Source organism: Rhipicephalus sanguineus, chromosome 1 (genome assembly GCF_013339695.2).
Source record: "Rhipicephalus sanguineus isolate Rsan-2018 chromosome 1, BIME_Rsan_1.4, whole genome shotgun sequence".
NCBI classification, from domain to species: domain Eukaryota; kingdom Metazoa; phylum Arthropoda; class Arachnida; order Ixodida; family Ixodidae; genus Rhipicephalus; species Rhipicephalus sanguineus.
In genome coordinates, this window is record NC_051176.1 from 87,239,655 (window position 1) to 87,261,248 (window position 21,594).

General features: G+C 48.8%; 1 protein-coding gene across 1 annotated transcript; it reads left to right on the forward strand.

Moving 5' to 3' along the window:
- Positions 1-19,154: 19,154 nt before the first annotated feature.
- On the forward strand, positions 19,155-21,241 carry LOC119386164 (uncharacterized). The gene is given in 2 exon segments (XM_049414979.1): positions 19,155-20,445; positions 20,447-21,241. Coding segments are annotated over 2 exon segments (2,007 nt in total). The 5' UTR covers positions 19,155-19,233.
- The last annotated feature ends 353 nt before the right edge of the window (positions 21,242-21,594 follow it).

Here is a 21,594-nt window from a genome sequence, read left to right on the forward strand (position 1 = left end):
AGGAAAGGAAGAGGGGAGAGGGCAAAACATGGCATAGCCTTTTATAGTATAGTTTAGCAAAAACACATTGCATAGGCATGGATAGTATAGTATAGCAACGAGGTGGGAAAGAAAGGTGAGGGAGAGAAGAAAAGAAAGGAAGAGGGGAGAGGACGAACGAGCAACCAGCGCCTAGCAGTAGCGTAGCCAGAAATTTTTTTCGGGGGGGGGGGGGGTGTTCAACCATACTGCAACACTTTCTGAGCATGGTCAGAAAACGCTGTAGTCGAGGCTACCGAGAACACGCGAGCCGAACATTATAGCGCAGCACGTGGCCTGGAATTAACAAATTATTCTCAAAGTGAGCTAGAAATCATTCCCTCTTCTTTCGACAAATGATGGCATAAACCCAAATGACCGCGCCTTAAATCCAATGTCCACGGCCATTGGCTAATTTGAGCATCGTGCGCTACATAGTTACCGCGGCTGCCGCGGGATGCCTCCACGTGCTCACGATCAGACTTTCTTTTCGATAACGTATGTTCATTTAAGGCACATCACGTGGACAGGCTTGGGAAGAATCGCAGTAGTTAGTAACTATATATGTGGAACAACTCAACGGTATTCTAAACACATCCTAAGAACTTTCTAAATTTTCACTCTTTTTTTGTTGTTTCTAAGTTACAATAACATGGGATTATTCAGTTCAGCATTGTCACGGCTAGAGCGTCAGGAAGTTTGTGCCTCACTATATAGATAAAGATTGGGCACAGCCGTGGGAAGCAGTGTAAAGCTTGAAGCATCAACAAAGCACAAATCCTTATATATTCTACTCTTGGGGGACTGCAATTGGCGTCCCCCTATAATTTGAACAAGCTTCACAAGTGCGTTCAGTTCACGTTTTCTATGCTGGTGTTGCAGGATGAACGAGAAGAATGTAATCGGCCGCGCTATTTTTGCGGTAAGAAGGCGCTCACAGCCGGCATGAGTGCAACCCCGACACGCAATATCGGCAACGCTGCCTCCTCTCGGTGAGCGAGCCTGTCAAGAAAGTTTGAACTAGAGCCCGGCCCGGCCCGCGGGCCGGGCCGGGCCGTCCGAAGCGTTTTTCCGCGGGCCCGGGCTGGGCTCGGGCGTGAAAGTGCGGGCCCGGGCCAGGCCCGGGCTTGAAGCCGCGGGCCTGGGCCGGGCCCGGGCTTGAGGCTGCGCGCCGGGCCGGACTCGGTAAGTCGGGCCTTCGAGCACACGTGAACGTTATGCATTGCATGGTCTAAGGTATACTGTGCCAAGCTGAAGTGACACGTGCAAAGATCTGATCTTAGTAAAGCTTAGCAATAAAAATAGAAAAAAAGTTGAAGTGCTATTTTTTTTCACCAGTATAGATATAGATTGGCACTGTATATTTTCACTAACGTTTCGTCTGCTGGACCAGACTTTGTATATATATATATATATATATATCAACAGCACTAACAATGGGCCAGATCACGGTTGTTCCCATGGGAGGAACAAAGATTTCAGTCTTTTATTCTAGGTTGACACATACGGTACATTTCATTTATATTCCTTGTTATTACGTGTCAAAACCACGATATGATTACGAGGCACGCCGTAGTGGCACCGGATTAATTTCGACCACCTTGAGTTCTCTAACGTGCACCTAAAGATAAGTATAGACGGGTGTTCTTGCATTTCGCCCCAATCAAATTGCGGCCGCCGTGGCCGCGGGAATCGCACCCGCGTCTTGGGACTTAACTGCTGGCACCAGTTGTAGCTCGTGCCAGCAGCGAGTGAATTTTGACGGTGGGATAGAGTAGGCGACGAGTTGCCGTGAAGTTAGTTCGCCACCTGCTCGCAGAGGACAAGAAAAAAAAAGGGACTGCTTAGATTTTAAGCCAGAATTAAAAAAAAAATCACAGCGGAAGTTACGTAGACCTTGTTTTAAAGGTAATCTCAGGCGTCGAGATCTGGTACTACCAGCATGACCCTGAAAATAAGCTACCTTCAAGCCAGTTGAAGAACTCTCTTTCACCAAGAACAAAAAAAAAAGCGTGTTCGTGCGAACGATTTCTTCTTCATTTCTCATTTTGTCTTCGGCGTTTGTCGACTTGCGCTGTCGGAATTCGTTTCTCTTGGATACACTTTAATAAGTAGTTCTGCAGGAAAGCATTGAGGCGGCTGTGAAATAAAGTCCGGGGAGAACGTGCAAATCGTGGAATGCAGATGGTTCGGCTTCTCGAATCACGACAGTGACGCAGCTGACGTAGCTGACACTATGGCGGGATATATAGCCTCTGAGGAACGGGTCGGCGCTCCCCACACGTCCTACTGATCGGACCGAGCTGTCTGTTATTCTTTCTTCACTTTAAATTCAGAATATTAAGTACAGAAAGGAGATTTACTTCTGTGAACAAGGTGAAGACAACTTTACGGAGGGTCAGCATGAAGAGTTACAGGGCTGCTTCGAATACTGGCAGAAAAGGGCGCACAAGTCTATTCACTCCCTAGGAGACTACTTTGAAAGGAACTAAGCTTTGCAGCGGAGCTCTTAGCCCCTAGTTCAGGAGTCTCAAACACGCGGCCCGCGTACCTTTCGTCAGCGGCCCGCGGCCCGCACATGACTGCCTTTGTCCCATTTTTTTTTTTTTCGTACTGAGTATGTTCATGACCTACACAAGCGTGATTCGACTCAAGCATTTTTTTTTTCGTGAGGCACCCCATTCAATTCCCATGTGTTAAGACATAACCGTGGAATAAAAATTCTACATCTCAGAATCGGCGTACAGATTTCCAGATTTCAGTCATTAACGAGAGCAGTGGCGATATTTTTCTCGAAACCTGACGTCAAACCTACATAAAAATGAATGATCCATAAAAACAAATGAATTTCTGAAATAACCCATATATAAGATATGGGAAAAACCTGTAAAATGGCAACGTTAGCTGACATTTTGTTCACCCCCCCCCCCCTTTATTCTAACCTGCACCATATTGACCCATCAGGAGACTAAATTTCGTGACTGCGGCCCACTAGTTCAGGTGAGTTTCAGACCCCTGCTCTAGTTGGTTAGAATTGCAGGGGCGAAGCACCTTTCGAGGCATGTCCCGTGTCCGGCGAGGCGGTGGCGTGTCTCTGTTTTGCATGGAGTCCGCTAGGGACGCTGCGGTGCACAAGGGCGTGTCATAATTGGGACAGAACGTTATAAAACACCTAGAAGCACAAACCCTTTATACTAGTCGGCGATTTCAACGTAGAAATTATAGACCTTAGGACCTAGCTTTGTCGTCAGCGCTCATTGTCCGCTGTCATGGTGGTTAGAAAACCGTTGCTATAGTCGAAACATGTGTGTGTATGTGAATGAAAAAAAGGTTTACAGTAGACGAACAACAATCGTAATTTTGGCAAAACAATATAAAACACCTACAAGCGCAAACCCTTTATACTAGTCGGCGACTTCAACGTACACATTATGGACCTTAGGACCGAGCTTTGTCATCGACTCTTTATGTCACCTTAAATACACGAGAGGACGCTGCGGTGCAAATGCGAATGTAAGCGCGTTGCAAACCACACATTCTCTTTCTGCCATGTATGAAAACGAACGTAAGGCGCGGCATGCGGCGGCTCAACGGGAACGCCGACGACAAGCTACTACTCCGGAGGCGAGGGCGTGGGAAGCGGCGGCAAAGCGGCAAAAACGACAAACGGGAGATTCACAGTGACCGAACGATCCCCAGAGCTTCGCTCACTCATCATCATTCACTTCGTGGATAGGAGTGGATTTTTTCAGCCTCTAGTTGGTAAAAAAAAGAGAGAGAGAGAGCTTCACCTATTGAAGTGAAAAGGGCATGTGTTCACTGGTATCACACATGCATCATAGAGCACAGCAGTGATTCCAATAGGCTTACAAAACAACGTTGGGCGGCGCCACTGCTCTTATCGTAACTGGCAATATCCACGGAGCGTCTCCTTTCGTCACAACACTGCCGCCCCCACTTCCGCGCACGCGCAGAGCTCTCGGATTGCATCTGCATGTGGTGCGTCACAATGTAACTATTGCTGACTATCAGTGCTCCGGGTCGAATGAGGAGCGCTGCGCGCCCCTGTCCTTGCCGCTGCCGCTGCCAAATCCGGCGACAAACCGCCTTTGCCGGCAGCGTAACGCATAGCTCGGCCACATAAGCGTCCCGTCCAAACTTGAGCTTGTGTTCCCTATAAAGAACAAGCACAAAACAAGAATCCAAACATTATTGATGATGAGGCGTGATAAGGACGTAGCGCTTCCGACGTGGGTCATCGTTCGCACTGCAGCTTCTCATGTGGGTAGTGACGTCACTAGCCTTTCATATGTAAAAGAAGTGGTCTATATATATAAGAACACCAGTGGTTATAGTCAGCGGCATTAATGCTGACGTTGCGAAACTCGGCAAGAAGAACTGGTTGCTGTCGTTTGTCGGGGACAACTTCGGACTTTCATGCTTCACGAGGCGACATGGGAGGCGCAGGTCGCCTCGTGTAGCTGAGGTAGTACTGCTTTCTGTGCTTAAGACAGATTTACCAGCGCAAAAAAAGACGGAACACTTAGGAAGGACACACAAAAACAGCGCTGATGTGTGTGTGTCAGCGCTGTGTGTGTGTCCTTCCTAAGTGTTCCGTCTTTTTTTTTTTTTTTTGCGCTGGTAAATCTATCTTATTCATGAACCAAGTAGCCCAAGCAGCAGTTTTAGCAAAGTTTATTTCTGTCCTTGTTCAGTCCAGGCCTCTGGCCATAAAAGCAAGGCTGTTTTACACACACCAGCTTGTGAAGGAGAGTAAAAGTCACAGTGCACCATGAGTCGTGCGAACAAGATTATTAGTCACATTCGTGGCCCAAGCAAAACGGAAATGGAGTTACGTCTTCCGGCCCTCGGAGGGTACTAATCCTGAGAAGCTGGACACCTTGGGTGCATCGAGTCGCGACCACGTCAAGAAAGAAAGAAAGAAAGAAAGAAAGAAAGAAAGAAAGAAAGAAAGAAAGAAAGAAAGAAAGAAAGAAAGACCGAAGCGTGCCTCTCAGCTTCTCGGGAGGAGACGTGAAGTGTGGGACGGGCCTCGGAGTAACGCCGCTTCGCGCGTCAGCTCCCGGCGGAACCTTGTCGGTGGTCAGGGAACTCCAGCTGCGCGCGCGCTTCACAAAGACAGCCGATCTCGCCGCTCTGCTGACCTCCGACGCGCTGGTCTTCTCAAAGACTCGCCGCCGTATACCGTCGAAAACGAGAGCTTCAGTTTAAAAGCGCGCCAAATCGATGATTTAGGGACGTCAACATCTTCTTTCCCCGCTGTCGAGAACGCCCTTTTATCCCCGGCAGTATCAAGCGGCGCATTCATCGCCGCCGCTGTAATGCACTGGGGCCATCGTTTCGTCTCGCTCGTCGTCCGGCCGGGCCGCATTCTTGGGCAGCCGCACTTGGCTTCACGTTCCCCCCATTTTCACATCCCCAATCACCTCTTGCTGCCACTGCGGGCCTCGGGCTCCCGCCTGCAACGCCATCCTCTAAGATGCACCGCGGCGGATCTGGCACCGGTGCTCCCTGTTGTGCACCCTCTTTCGGCACATTGGGCCATTAACCGACGTGCCAACTCTTCAGCCCGGCTCCGACTAACCTGCGCAGTCATAGCTGCGTTGAACATATTGCTGCCTGCGTGTCTGCACTTTCATCGACCTGTCGAGTGCTGAGGGATCGTCACTGTCGCGTAGCCGATGACGTAGAGAAAGGAGTGTGTGGCAAATTCAGTTATCTTGCATCTTCTGCCAACGATTGCGCAGTGATTCCTGTGACCTTACATGTTCAGTCAGCCCAAAATGAAACGCGGCCAGCTGTGTTCTTCGATGAACATGGCAAATTAGACACTAGGGCTTCTGTTCTTTATCTCATGGTCAGCCGTATTCTTATTTATTAAGAGTGGACGTACCTATGACCATAGTTATTTACCTGGCTACATTTCTCTTCGTTTGTCGATCACAATGAAACCTCGAAATTTTCTTCCCCTTGAGCACCATCAAAAGGCACCATGTCCGGTGCATGTCGTCGGCAGTTGACTCATTGTCAATGTCATGACTCATGAGTTGGCGATTGACTCAAACGTGTTCTCACCAATTTACTGAGGGTTTCTCTTCCAGCAGTATGGCCGGGGAAATAACATACGTGTCCGGCAAACAACGACCAAAGAGAAATGAGAGCGAATTAACTCACAGCAGTGATACCACGAGCACTACACACCAAACGCAAAGAATAAGCGGTCCATGTGGGTGTTTGGGACGACTTGTCATTTTTGCAGGCCCTATTCTGTTGCGACGCGCCTTTTTTTCAATAATTGTCACGTGGGCTTCCGGTCTGACGTAACCGGGCTGACGGAATTCCTACGCGCCCTGTGCGCTCAGTTTCGGTATCGCTCGATCGAGGACTTGAATTTCGGTGATTATTATCTGAAATTACGCGCGTTTTTTGCGATTTAAAAAAAAATGGGCATGTCATAAATTGTCACGTCCTACAGGCAATGGCCCTAAAGTTAATAATTATAAAATTAATTAATGAATTTTTGTTAACTACTCCCTTGAATGCAACTTTAGGTGCGGCAAAGTTTTTCCGCCTCGGCGTAGAGTTCGTTTCGAGCCCGACAGGGACCTCACTATCGCAGCGTTTTTATAAAAAATTCTGTATTGTCTAAAAAGTAAAACACCCTGTACAGCATGTGTACGCTCTAAATGTGGTAATCGATAAATGTGATTTTGTGCTCCTATAAAGTAAGGGTTACATTAGCTTTGAGTGCATAAATTCTAAACTTGATAACCCGTACTATCGGTGCACAAAATCACATTCATCGGTTACCACATTTAGAGTGTATGGCTAGTTATAGCTGGTTTTTCATTTTCAGTCATGTACCAACTGGCCCAACTCTCGAAATTGGTTTTCCAATTCATCGACTCACTAGCAAAAAATATAAGAAGGTTTTCGCTTTTTTAATAACTTTTTTCTGCCAAAACTAACTGCATGAGAAAGACGTGAAACGAATTGGCTGATTGAGTACCACTTCCGTTTGTAAGAATCTAGAATCTCACTTGAAGACGTTGTCGTTAAGAAGTTTTAGATTGTTTCTTAAACACAGCTTGCTTTCATCACTTTAATTAGTATAATTACTAGCTTCACAGACAACAAATTGAGAAAAGGTCATTTTCCTGCCTATATGACACATGCAGAGGCCCTTGCAGAGCCACCTGCAGTTCCATGCAGTAAACTTCGTAAGGCTGCAATTTTATTCAACCTCAACCTGGGTGAAGCTGGCCTTTTCAGCCAGTGGTAGCGTAAATGACTGCTGCATGTTACAGTGTCATTCGAGTAGGGCAAATTCTGCAACGACCCCCAAGTTGAAGCGTCCGTGCATTTTCCATTATCATCCCGGCCACAATACACCATCCACACTTTCTAAGGATGTTTAAGAGTCGTCTTTAGTTGGGTGCAAGTGTGTGTCCTATAGACACATCTATAGGCAAAAGTTAGGCCGTGCGAAACTTAAGGCGCACAATGCTACTACAAGGTGCTAGACCTGGCTGCCGTGGTGGCTTAGCGGCTATGTCGACTACGTTGCCTATATAGTATGTGGGTGCGGGTTCGATTCTCGGTCATTACGGGAGCACTTCGACCGAGTGTGAAATGCAAGAACGCTCGTGCACATGTATGATTAGCCTTAGGCGCACATCCAAGAACCCCGGCTGTCCAAAATAATTCCGACTCACTATGTGTGCCTCACAATCATATATCCTGGTATTAACAACTAAAGCTCAAGAACATAATTTTAACAAACCCTCTCGTACATATATTTCAATCATTTGCTGCGTTATTTTCTACCGGAAGCGGCAGTTTTCCATTCTCGTCAATGATCCGTAAAATCGCTGTGTAAAAGGAAGTCAGTACCGGTATAGTTGTAAGTCACTTATTCTTCCTGTTACCTCCCGTGAAAAAAAATTGACATGAATTTGATTTCATATGCTTCACTTGCTGCATTAGTTAATAATTTATGAATGTGTAGATAACAGAGTTCGCGCTTGATGGCTTTCTGATTTTCTAAATGCGCAAGAATGAGCTGGTGACATTGCGCTCACGAGTTATCTAAGAGCAACGCTACAGAAAGCGAATCAGTTCAATACAACAGAATTTTCTTCCTGTGACGTATGCCGCTGCGCTCAGCGGAGGAACCAGTGTCTATTTTAATTGGCTGGTTGACGACGACATGCACTTCTCACGACTAAAGAGACGCCGAGCACTGGCTTCTTGTCTCTCCTTATTCCCTCTGAGTAATTCCAAAATTTTTTCGTGGAGTAACATAGCAGCATTATCAAAATAACAGCACTGAACAAAAATAGGCTGGTGGTGCTGTGCAGCTCCTCTCTATTCTTAGTGCTATACAGCGAAAATATACACAACCGCTTGAAGTGTCTGCATTCCTCGTGAAATGCGTGAAGCATCGCATGGCGCCAAAATACCATCGAGCCTGTGCCGACAACGGCGTCTCGGTTCACGCACGCCGGAACTTGGAAGCAAGAGGTCCGGCCCGCTCATGGTGAGAAATGGGCGGCACCGACGAGGTGCCGATCGTCGCCGCCGAAGACCACCGCTAAGACATGCGCCTGCGAAAGAGAGTGGATCCGCTGTCCCCCTTCACGCGCCGGCACGTGACCTTGCTTGCGGTTCACTGAAAACGACTCGCACACCATCAGGGATGTTGATTGAGAAAAACATGACTTGGAAGCTCGCGTTGCCTTGCGATTGATTCATTACCACTCCTCGTGCCAGACATACAACATTATTGCAAGTGTAGAGTACATTAACAAATAACCAAAAAGTAGTTAACGAACAGCTTACTGCTCTGCCGCAGTAAAGTACATAGTACTCTAAATCGCCTTCCACAGGTGCAGGTGCATACAGCTCTTCTATAGTAGAGTACATGATACCCTAAATCTCCTATTAAAGACGATAGTCTTTCTTGGGGAACTTAAACGCAGAAATTTTGGTCTGTCTGTCTGTCTTTCTGTTTGTCGGCACGTCCCTCGATTCAGCCACTCGGCCAAAGTTGAACCACTTGCCCAAGGGCCAGCCGTCTTGAACTGGTATGGCTGTTCATACTTGTGAACGTTGTCGATCAAAAAGTAAATATCATGCATATCTGAGGTGCAACATCACTAGGTAAGTATTAGGTGGCGTGTTCCTTTAATAGAAAATGCATACATACGTAATTTTAAGGACCATAGTTTCTTAAGCTGCGCTGAAAATGCATAAGAATGGAAGCTTGAGCGAGTTGGTATGCGTTCATCTTTGTTGAAACAGCGCTCACTAGACGACGACGAAGTAAAAGAAGGCACAGGACAGGCGCTGCCTGTCCTGTGCCTTCTTTTACTTCGTCGTCGTCTAGTGAGCGCTGTTTCAACAAAGCTGAAAATGCGACTGCGCTGAAATTTGCCTTCCTCCGTGCCTATAGTGTACTAGAATAATATCCGTGCCCTTCGCACAAGCTCATTGTTGTGTTTCGGTTTCGGTTCTGTATTGCACTGTACGAATGCCATGGGTTGTTGTTGAAAAACTTTAGTTTTGAGAAGGCCAAGAAGGTGAAAAAAATGTTTAAAAAATGAAAAAGCAGCGTTGTGGGCGGCCTTCAGGCTGCCGGTTGTGGGCGCCGCTCTGGCGTTCCTGTTTTACCCAGGCGACGTGTAAATAAAAGAGTGTGTGGAGAGTACTCGTTGAGTGCGGACGTTTCTCTGCTTCAGCGCTTCGCGCCAAACCGCGTTTTCGGGCTGGCTGGCGTCCCCGCCGGTCGCGTTGGTCACCGCCGGTCTTCGCCTGCTGCTGCGCCGGGACTACCAGCACGCAACACAGCACTCATGTTTCCCGCCGTATTGCCAGATGGCGTCCATATCTCACACAGCGCCTCTTCTATCGTCTTTACACGACATTTGCAGCGAAGCACGCAGATACGCGGCCAATTTTTGTTCTTAACACACCGAAAGAAATCCAGCAGATCCCATCAGGGTCGTAGCCAGGCGGGGGGGGGGGGGGGGGGGGGGGGGGGGGTTGCATGCGCATATATACACGCACACATAGAAACGCGCGCACGAAGATAGAAAAAGAATGGTTGAACCCCCCCACCCACCCCCCAAAAAAATTTCTGGCTATGCTTCTGGATCCCACGCATTGCGGGAATCAATTTCATGCGAAGTAGTCAGCGAGTGGCAGCCTATGCCAGAATTTTCGCTCAGAGCTAAGCGTTACGGGGTGGATCGACGTCTGCGCGTAAATTGAGTAGTACGCATATCGTGCACTTACCAAGCATGCCGAGTACGCTGGCTTGTAAAGAGTACATCATGGTCCGACGTGACGTCAGCACTCTCGTTAGAGCACAGACATCAGTTTTATCGCCACGAAATGCACTACGGTGCGATGATTTGCATATCATAAGTAGCGGTCGTAGGCGTGCGTACTCGCGCAACGCTTGACTACACTTTGAGGAGTCATAAAAATGTAATGGTTTTTTTTCATCTTCAAAAGTGCGCTTAGTCAACACAGACACATGAAGAAAAAAATACAGGACATAAGGCAACAACGAGCGCGACTGAATATGTCCTGTATTTTTTTTTTGTCCTGTGTCTGTGTTGACTAAGCGCACTTTTGAAGATGAATCAACACCACCTAGCCCACCTTATAGCTCTGGTGAGTGTAATGTTTGTTACACCGATATAAAAGCGGATAGCCGACGCTGCTACCACAATTGGCGTTGTCGTCACATGACGCTTGTATAGGGTCTTTTTCCGGAGCAGTTCGAAGCACTGGCGTGGAAACTTGACTGCCATGCAAATGCCTCGGTTAGATTCCGGCTCGAGCTGTGATTTTTAATATATCCTTCGATCGTGATATTTGCCCGCAGGGGCGTCTGGAAACAGGCGTTTGGTGTGTAGCGACACCACGGACCCGAGCTAACGGGGGGCTTCGACCCCTCCCACGCCTAGCCGTGCGTGGCTGTGCCGTGTCCGGGGAAAAGGGGATCCTGGGGGTTGAGCCGACGCCGGGTGTTTGGACCTTTAAGGCCCCCCGGAAGAGGCAACACACCCCTTTGGCCCCGGCTTCACGTAGACGGCACCCATATGGGCTGACCCACCCAGGGGAAATCGGCGGTCGCCTTTTCCTATCCCCCTCTCCGATCTTTCACTTTCCATCTTCTTTCCTCGCTGTCCTGTCTTCTAATCTCTTCGTTTACTTCACCATTTTCGTAGGCGGCTCGGGTTAACCATGTATATGTGTCCTCTCTTGGACATAATATATTAGGTTATAGCGGCATTGTACGGCTGGCGTCTGCAGCCTTATATGTTAAGTGCTGCAGCGTCCCCCTAGTTGGACTCCATGGTGGGTGGCCGCCACTGCTGCCGAAATACAAATACTTACTATGGAAACACCTGCATTTCCACGTCTACTCGATCGTTACCCTCAAAAGAGGGTACGCACAGACGAACTAACCTCCTTTTGCCGACCTCGAACAACCTATCCGAAATTCCACGTCTTACACAGTGAAACTTCAGAGAAGCAAGCCAGATCCATTTCCCCGTTTGTCGTAGCAAAGTCATTGACTGAAGTCTTTGGACCGGGCTATAAGGTGACCAAAATGGCCAGTGGAGACCTTCTGCTGGAGCTGCCCGAAAGACAACAATATGAAAAACTTGGCAGCCTTGTAACATTCGGCAACACTCCAATATCTGTCTCCCAACATAGATCAATGAACAACTCACGTGGAGTCGTGTCAGAAACAGACCTCCTTGAATTGTCCGAAGAAGAACTGTTAGAAGGATGGAAAGATCAAAACGTGAGTAGTGTAAAACGTATCACCATCAGACGTGATAACAAAGAATTTCCCACCAAACATCTAGTACTAACTTTTGCATCAAGCACTCTACCACAAGCCATTGAAACTGGGTACATCAAACTAGCCGTCCGTCCGCACATACCAAATCCAAGGCGATGTTTCAAATGCCAGCGATTCGGCCACGGTTCGCAGAACTGCCGTGGTCAGCAAACATGCGCAAGATGTGGAGGACAAGGCCACCCCTCTGACAACTGCACGAGCACACTTCACTGCGTCAATTGTGGCGGCGACCATGCAGCCTACTCGCGGTCCTGTCCGAACTGGAAAAAAGAAAAGGACATTATCACTCTCAAAGTCAAAGAAAACATCTCATTTAAGGAAGCCCGTAAAAGGTGCTCGCCTTTTCACACTACACCCTACGCTGATGCGGCGCGCCGGGGGCAACGTCGCACCGGCCTCCGCCACTCCTTCGGCCTGCGCAGGGCGCGCCGTTGGCTGTGACGCCTGCCCCCAAGGCGGCAGTAGCTCCGACTACTCCGCCAACTCGCGAACAGGGACTGGCGCCTTCAGGGTCGTCGGATCTCAAGGCCTCGTCTCACCAGGCGAGGCCCGAAACCCGAACTGCCAGCTCGCGCGTGCGGGCATCCAGTGCCTCGCAAGAGGCAATGGACACGACGTCGGCACCCCTGGTGCCGAAAGACCGGCGTAGCTCCCTGGAGCGCGCTAAGAAAATAAAAAAACCGATAACGGGGCCCAACGACGGCCCTGCTACTTAAGTTCTAACTTTCCGCCTAAACATGAGCCACTTCAATTTCGTACACACAGCACTATCTTACTTTCAATATGGAAACACAAATCATACAATGGAACGTCAGAGGACTCCTTAGAAATCTCGACGATATCCAAGAACTATTACACAAACATACACCAAAAGTGCTGTGTGTACAAGAAACACACTTAAAATCAAAACACACCAACTTTCTACGCAGTCACATTATTTTCAGAAAGGACCGGGATGACGCCGTGGCATCATCCGGTGGTGTAGCTGTTATAGTTATTCAGGGAGTAGCGTGCACACATTTACCACTCCAAACATCCCTGGAGGCAGTGGCTGTTCGAGCGGTTCTGTTGAACAAACTCGTCACCATTTGCTCTCTATACATACCTCCACACTACCACCTTCAAAAACATGAATTTCAGTCCTTGATAGATGAACTCCCGGAACCTTACCTGGTACTTGGCGACTTTAATGCACATAGTGGCCTATGGGGGGACTCTCGCTGCGACGCGCGAGGTCGTCTCATTGAACAGTTCCTTTTCTCTTCCGGGGCGTGTCTCTTCAATCATAAACAGCCAACATATTATAGCCTCGCCAACAATACCTATTCTTCCATAGATCTCAGCATTACATCCCCATCGCTTCTACCCTTACTCAATTGGAAAGTTATTATTAATCCTTACGGAAGTGACCACTTCCCGATAGTTCTGAGTGCACCAATAACTAATGAATGTCTTCCACAGGTTCCCAAATGGAACCTTGACAAAGCCGATTGGGAAAAGTTTTGTAAAATGGCTCTCTTGAGCTGGACCGACATGTCTGCTTTGAGTATAGATGAAGCTGTAGAATACTTTACTGCTTTTTTGATTGATGCTGCAATTAAGTGTATCCCACAAACATCTGGACTGCCCGGCAAAAGACGTGTGCCGTGCTGGAACACTGAGTGCAGAAATGCGCGCAAAAAACAAAATAAAGCATGGAGGCTGCTTCGGGACTCTCCCACAGCCGAGAATCTAGACAGTTTCAAGAACATAAAGTCCCAAGGCAGGAGAACGCGCCGACAGGCAAGAAGAGAAAGTTGGCAGAAGTTTTTATCGGGCATTAATTCATATACACAGGAGGCCAAAGTCTGGAACATGGTTAGCAGGGTAGCAGGCAGACAAGCACATTCACTTCCTCTAGTAAACACACAAGGCGACAGCTTGGAAGATCAGGCGAACTTCCTAGGTGCACACTTCGAACAGGTGTCGAGCTCGTCACACTACACGGAAGCTTTCCAACGACACAAAACAAAAATCGAAAAACAGAAACTAGAGCGCAAATCCACAAAACACAAGGAAGCATACAATGAACGCTTCGGCTTAGCTGAGCTACAGGCATCGCTGAACTCATGCAATAAATCCGCCCCAGGTTCCGACCGTGTTGTATATGAAATGTTGAAACACCTGCCTTCTGAAACCCAAAAAACCCTCCTTTCCCTGTACAATGCTGTTTGGTTTTCCGGCGAGATCCCCTCGGCCTGGAAAGAAGCCATCATAATTCCGATTCTGAAGCAGGGTAAGGACCCATCCTCAGTTTCCAGTTACAGGCCAATAGCCCTAACAAGTTGTCTGTGCAAGGTTTTTGAAAAAATGATAAATCGGCGACTCCTGTATTTCCTCGAAGCCAGCAACTCACTTGACGCATACCAGTGCGGTTTTCGAGAGGGTAGATCTACCTCTGACCATCTTGTACGTATCGAGGCCCAAATTCGCGACGCATTTGTCCACAAGCAATTCTTCCTTTCGGTGTTCCTCGATATGGAAAAGGCTTACGACACCACATGGCGCTTTGGAATATTAAGAGACCTATCCCACTTAGGTGTACGAGGTAGGATGCTGACTATAATTGAAAGCTACCTGCCCAATCGAACATTCCGTGTTCGAGTAGGCAACGTCTTGTCCCGAACATTTGTCCAAGAAACAGGAGTGCCGCAAGGTGGCGTACTGAGTTGTACACTTTTTATTATCAAAATGAACTCCTTGCGTCTGTGCATCCCGCGTAACATGTTTTATTGCACATATGTCGATGACGTGCAAATCGGATTTAAATCTTGCAATCTTACAATGTGCGAGCGGCAGGTTCAACTTGGTTTGAACAAGGTAACTAAATGGGCAGACGAGAACGGGTTCAGCCTCAACCCGCAAAAAAGCACCTGCGTCTTATTCTCAAGAAAGAGAGGCCTCCATCCTGACCCGGACATTGACCTGCACGGCGAGCGGCTACCTGTCAAAACGGAGCATAAATTCCTTGGTGTAATTTTAGACGCGAAACTTACCTTCATATAACACATAAAGTATATAAAGAACAAGTGCATAAAAACCATGAACATTCTAAAGGTATTGTCACGCACTACGTGGGGTATATATATAGTGACAAGAAGTGCCTGTTGAATCTCTATAAAAGCCTCATACGCACGCGTCTAGATTATGGGGCGATAATTTATCAGTCTGCGACACCAAGCGCGTTGAAGATGCTTGACTCTGTCCAGGCACGTAGCCAGGATTTTTTTTCGGGGGGGGGGCCCAAGGCCTAATTATTCGAAAGAAAGTCTTTTCATGGCAAAAATAAAAAAAGTTGCCCGGGAATATAAAAGGCTGGACGAATTTCGGGGGGGGGGCCCGGGCCCCCCGGGCCCCCCCCTAGCCTACGTGCCTGACTCTGTCCCCCACTCGGGCATTCGTCTTTCTACGGGTGCGTTTCGCGCCAGCCCCGTGGAAAGCCTCTACGTCGAATCAAACGAGTGGTCGCTCCACCTGCAGCGATCTTACATGTCCTTTTCATATTATCTCAAAGTGAACGCAGACAAGGAACACCCCTCACACCCCACAATTAATGATTTATCTAGTTCTGCCCTTTTTGACCACCGTCCTTCGGTGAGACAGCCCTACTCGCTTCGCGTGGGGGCTCAGCTGAAGAAACGGGTGTGCCACTTTTCGAACACTGTCTAATGGCTCCCGCTCCACAACTACCGCCGTGGCGGTGGCAACTTATAGATTGCGATGTATCTTTCGTGGAAGTAACGAAACACGCTCCTATTGCCCATATCCGTACATACTTCCTCGAACCACAGCACAAATACACTTGTCCAGAGTTCTTTACAGACGCCTCAAAGTCCAATACTTCTGTGTCTTACGCAGCCGTTGGTCCATCCTTTTCCCACTCTGGCATTCTGCACCCCAATTCAAGTATCTTCACAGCAGAAGCTCACGCGATACTTGTAGCCGGTAAACACATTAAGGAATTCAAAATTAATACGTGCAGTCATATACACGGATTCTCTGAGCGTCGTAAAAGCATTGAAAACTTTGAAAAAACATAAAAACCCTGTCCTTGTGTCGCTTTACTCCCTTTTATGCACGCTACACACAAACAACATGTTGTAGTGTGCTGGGTGCCAGGGAACCGCGAGATCGGGGGAAATGTTTTGGCGGACCAACTAGCTGCCTCTGCCCACGACAACGTTGCCACCAATACATCAAATACTGTCCCTGCACTAGACCTTAAACCCTTCCTAAAGCAAAATCTCAGGGCTTATTGGCAGCGCTCGTAGGACAGACAAGCTCAAAACAAGCTACATCTTATTAAGCCGAATCTTGGAATTTGGCCACCAGTACCCAAGTCACGGCACACACAAGTAACACTTACGAGGCTACAAACAGGACACACCCACAGTACCCATGCATACCTCTTGTCCGGTAGTGATCCACCTGTGTGTGATAGATGCGGTGAGCCACTCACCGTACTACACATTTTAATACAATGCAAGGAATTAGATGCTATAAGAAGAAAACATTTCCCTTTCCCTACCGGCATCAAATACCATTGCATCCATCCATGTTCATACGTAGGGAACCGCTTTTTAAATACGAATCATTGTTCGCGTTTTTAAGGGATGTAAATAGTTTTCACGTCATCTTCTCTGGCAACCCGTAGCACGACCTCTGAGAAGAGGTTGATGCTGCGGTGACTACATTAAAACAGCACCTGCCTCGCGGCCCTTAGACACAAGGGCTGTTGCCGAGGCATTCGTGCTCTGGCCATTTCTGTATAGTCCCATTATCACGACCCCTTGTCATTCATTCTCACTGCATACATCACGTCACTCTCATAATTTTAATACCTATATGTTTTACCCGCCCTAGGGCGTGGAATTTTAAGCCCCTATACAGCCGCGTAACAACGTCATAGCTCACATCCCTTTCAGAGCATTGTTATTTTTTTTTTGACATTTTTCATGGCGCTCTTTGGCCAAGCATGGCCCTTGCGCCATTAAATCCCACATATCATCATCATCATCGATCGTGATATTTCACCCAGCGACAACGCCGCCGACGCCGACACCGCATTTTCTGTGACACGTGGTCTTTCAAGCTGTCGCGTTAAGATCTCCAATGTCTGCGTTGATACAGACTGTGAGTCACCTGTGGCGTTTACTCACATGATACGGTCCGCGTTGTGCGGCTATGTGCGGCACGTGACTGGTGGAAAGGATTTCATGAAGTACGCGACAGGGAAGTCACGTTATCATGTTGTGACCTGCGAATCGTGTTCGCCGTACACTCGCGTCTCCCGGCCGCAGCGTCCGCGCATTTTCGATGGAGGCGAAAATGCTAGAGGCCCGTGTGCTCAGATTTAGGTGCACGTTAAAGAACCCCAGGTGGTCGAAATTCCCGAGCGCTCCACTACGGCGTCTGCTCATAATCATATGGTGGTTTTGGTATGTAGTTGTACTAAGTTAAGGAGACGACCACGAGAGCGCCAAGACGTAGTAGGCAGGCATATAGATAGATAGATAGATAGATAAGATAGATAGATAGATAGATAGATAGATAGATAGATAGAATAGATAGATAGATAGATGAGATAGATAGATAGATAGATAGATAGATAGAATTGGTTCGATAAGAAATGTTTCGAATTTTAAAAATCATTTATTTGTACTTGTTTCCAACCAGGCAGACAGCCTAAGAGAAGGCATATGTTTAGCAAAAGTAGAGACAATTTAGGGTACAGTGTATGCTACTATGCGTGACTCATATAGGTATGGCTGGCTCTCGTATTTGAGGATCTTCAAGCACATCTTTCGATGGTGTGCAATGCCACCACGGTTAACGTTAGAGCGGTGTCCCCCTTCACGCGCCGGCACGTGACCTTGCTTGCGGTTCACTGAAAAGGACTCGCACACCATCAGGGATGTTGATTGAGAAAAACATGACTTGGAAGCTCGCGTTGCCTTGCGATTGATTCATTACCACTCCTCGTGCCAGACGTACAACATTATTGCAAGTGTAGAGTACATTAACAAATAACCAAAAAGTAGTTAACGAACAGCTTACTGCTCTGCCGCAGTAAAGTACATAGTACTCTAAATCGCCTTCCACAGGTGCAGGTGCATACAGCTCTTCTATAGTAGAGTACATGATACCCTAAATCTCCTATTGTTCTTAACACACCGAAAGAAATCCGGCAGATCCCATCAGGGTCGTAGCCAGGCGGGGGGGGGGGGGGGGGGGGGGGGGGGGTTGCATGCGCATATATACACGCACACATAGAAACGCGCGCACGAAGATAGAAAAAGAATGGTTGAACCCCCCCACCCCCCACCCACCCCCCAAAAAAATTTCTGGCTACGCTTCTGGATCCCACGCATTGCGGGAATCAATTTCATGCGAAGTAGTCAGCTAGTGGCAGCCCATGCCGGAATTTTCGCTCAGAGCTAAGCGTTACGGGGTGGATCGACGTGTGTTGGCAACAATTCCGTAATGAAACTATTCCCCCCGTATTATTTTCTGGCGGCTACGCGGAGTGGGCTACACACATAAACCACATTCAGAAAAAACACATTACTACACTTCGAACCAACGAAGAGATCCCCGCAGTGGACACTCACCTCCTCCACTTGTGGGAGGCGCGCCGCAGCTTAACAAAACGTTGGAAAAAACAGAAGACTAATCGCAAATTACGTACCCGTATAGCCCAACTCACGGAGCAGGCTGCAGCGTATGCTGCCCAGCTCTCCGATTCAAATTGGATAGCCCGCTGCGACGCCGCAGCTCGTCAGATGAGCTCGAAGGGGACATGGCGTCTCTTTCGCAGTCTCATAGATCCCTCTCAAACGAGAGGGGAGACGCAAAAGCAACTCCGGCGAGCTCTGCATGGGTACCAAGGCACGTCGGCACAGCTTGCGGATGCTCTGTGCGATAGATATCTCTGTCGCACGGAGGACCCGACTGGGCCGGCGTACACGTACTCTGGTAAGCCTAACCACGAACTCGATGTCCATTTTCAGTTGCATGACCTTAAAGCTGCCTTAGCTAAAATGCGACGGGGTACGGCTCCAGGGAGGGACCGCATAACAGTGAAACTGTTGGCAAACCTCCCTGACACAGCCTATCTTCATTTATTAGAATACATGAACCACATCTGGGACGGACGTCTGCTCCCTCCCGAGTGGAAGACATCACTTGTGACTTTTATTCCCAAAGCAGGCAAGGCCGTGAATACGGAAAATCTGAGGCCCATATCACTGACCTCGTGCACGGGCAAGCTTATGGAGACGATGGTACGGGATCGCCTCTCTCCATACCTGGAGAGCAAGGGCTTCTTTGCAGACACCATGTTTGGGTTTCGCCCACATATGTCTGCACAGGACGTCCTTCTCCAGCTGCACAGGGCCGTCATACAACCCACAACTATGCAACACAATGACAAAGCCATCCTCGCCCTTGATCTGAAGGGCGCTTTCGACAATGTTAAACACGATAGCATCCTGGCCAACTTGAGTTCCACCGACTGCGGGGCTAGGACCTTTGCATATATAAGAGATTTCCTCTCTAAACGCCAGGCCCTTCTTCGGATCGAGGACGAGGAATATGGCCCGTACATTATGGGAACACGGGGTACCCCTCAGGGAGCTGTGTTATCACCGCTCCTGTTCAACATTGCTATGATGCGCCTTCCAAACAAATTGGCCCAGGTGGAAGGCATTCAACACGCAGTATATGCCGATGACATTACAATATGGACCACCGAAGGGAGCATTGGGGAAATGCAGGAACGCCTTCAGCGGGCCGCATCCATAGTCGAGGCGTATGCCAACGATTGTGGACTCCAATGTGCTCCAACCAAATCAGAGCTTCTGCATGTTAGAGCGAAGCCAACCGATAAATCAGCCATACACATCTCTCTGTCTGGGGTTCCCATCAGAGAGGTGGAGGAGCTTCGGATTCTCGGCCTGTTCATTCACCACAGACTCAGACCGGACTCCACAATTGCGAAACTCCGGATAGTAGGCGAACAGGTAGGGCGCATGATCCACCGCGTTTCCAACAAGCGGGGCGGTCTGCGGGGCAGGGACGCGCTTCGGCTCGCCCATGCCTTCGTGACTAGCCGGATACTCTACGCCGTCCCATACCTTCGCACTAACAAGCACGAAGACGACAGAATAGATGCCATCATTCGCAAGGCGACTAAGCGAGCTCTGGATCTCCCTGTGGCCACCTCCAACGCCAAACTCAGAGCTTTAGGCGTGCTCAACTCCTACCAGGAGTTGCGGGAGGCCCACCTTGTCAATCAATACACGCGGCTCGTGCAGACGGCTCCCGGGCGCCGCCTGCTAAACCGATTACAGATCCAACACGTTTGCCCTGCAGAGGAGGCGGAGCGTATTCCAGAACTGTGGCGCCATATGCTCTCGGTCTCTCCGCTCCCCAGTAACATGGATACGCACACGCACGAAAGCAGACGACAAGCGCGGGCTCGGGACGCTTGAAAGACAACACGGCTCTCGACCTGGTGTATTCTACGTGGACATAGCAGGGCCTTCGCCCAAGGGATTTTACACGGCCTCTGTAATTCACCAGGAAAAACACGTCAATGGGCTCTCCTTCCGAGCACAAAATTCAGAGCGAGCTGAGGAAGTAGCGATAGCGCTTGCTGCCGCGGATCCCAATTCGAAAGTCATCATCACGGACTCCCGTAAAGCATGTGCTCACTACTTGGCAGGGGAGATATCCCCCTTAGCCGGCCAAATTCTAAAACGGGCTGCCATTCATCCGACCCCGAAACGCATTATATGGGCTCCTGGCCATCAGGGCTTACGAGGTAATGAGGCCGCTGACGCGGCCGCCCGAGCGCTTACCCACCGGGCTCCTCACCCTGGCTCTTATGACTCAGAGGCCAATACACCGCTTCTGCGGTTCAAAGAAATTCTCTCATATTATCGCGACACTCACCGCCTTTTCCCGGCTCCTGCAAAGGGGCTGAGTAAGGCGGATGAGCGAACTCTAAGGCGCCTGCAGACAGGTACTCTACTCTGCCCTGCAATATTAAAGCACTACGATCCAAACACGGATGGGCGGTGCCCACACTGTGGGGAGACCTGCGATATCTTCCACATGGTGTGGGCATGTACTAAAAATCCCGACCTGCCCCCTTCCCCTACCCCTTCACGAGAGGCATGGGAGACTGCCCTCCTCAACTGCTCCTCACTGGAGTCGCAACGGGCTCTGGTGCGACGGGCGCGAGACGGGGCCTCGTCATGCGGTGTCCCGGACTAGGGACGCCGACCATGTACCGGGGTCATGCTTTGGCCCCCAAACTCTCTTTTTTTTTTTTAAATAAATGTTTTCATCATCATCGACGTGTGCGCGTAAATTGAGTAGTACGCATATCGTGCACTTACCAAGCATGCCGAGTACGCTGGCTTGTAAAGAGTACATCATGGTCCGACGTGACGTCAGCACTCTCGTTAGAGCACAGACATCAGTTTTATCGCCACGAAATGCACTACGGTGCGATGATTTGCATATCATAAGTAGCGGTCGTAGGCGTGCGTACTCGCGCAACGCTTGACTACAGTTTGAGGAGTCATAAAAATGTAATGGTTTTTTTTTCATCTTCAAAAGTGCGC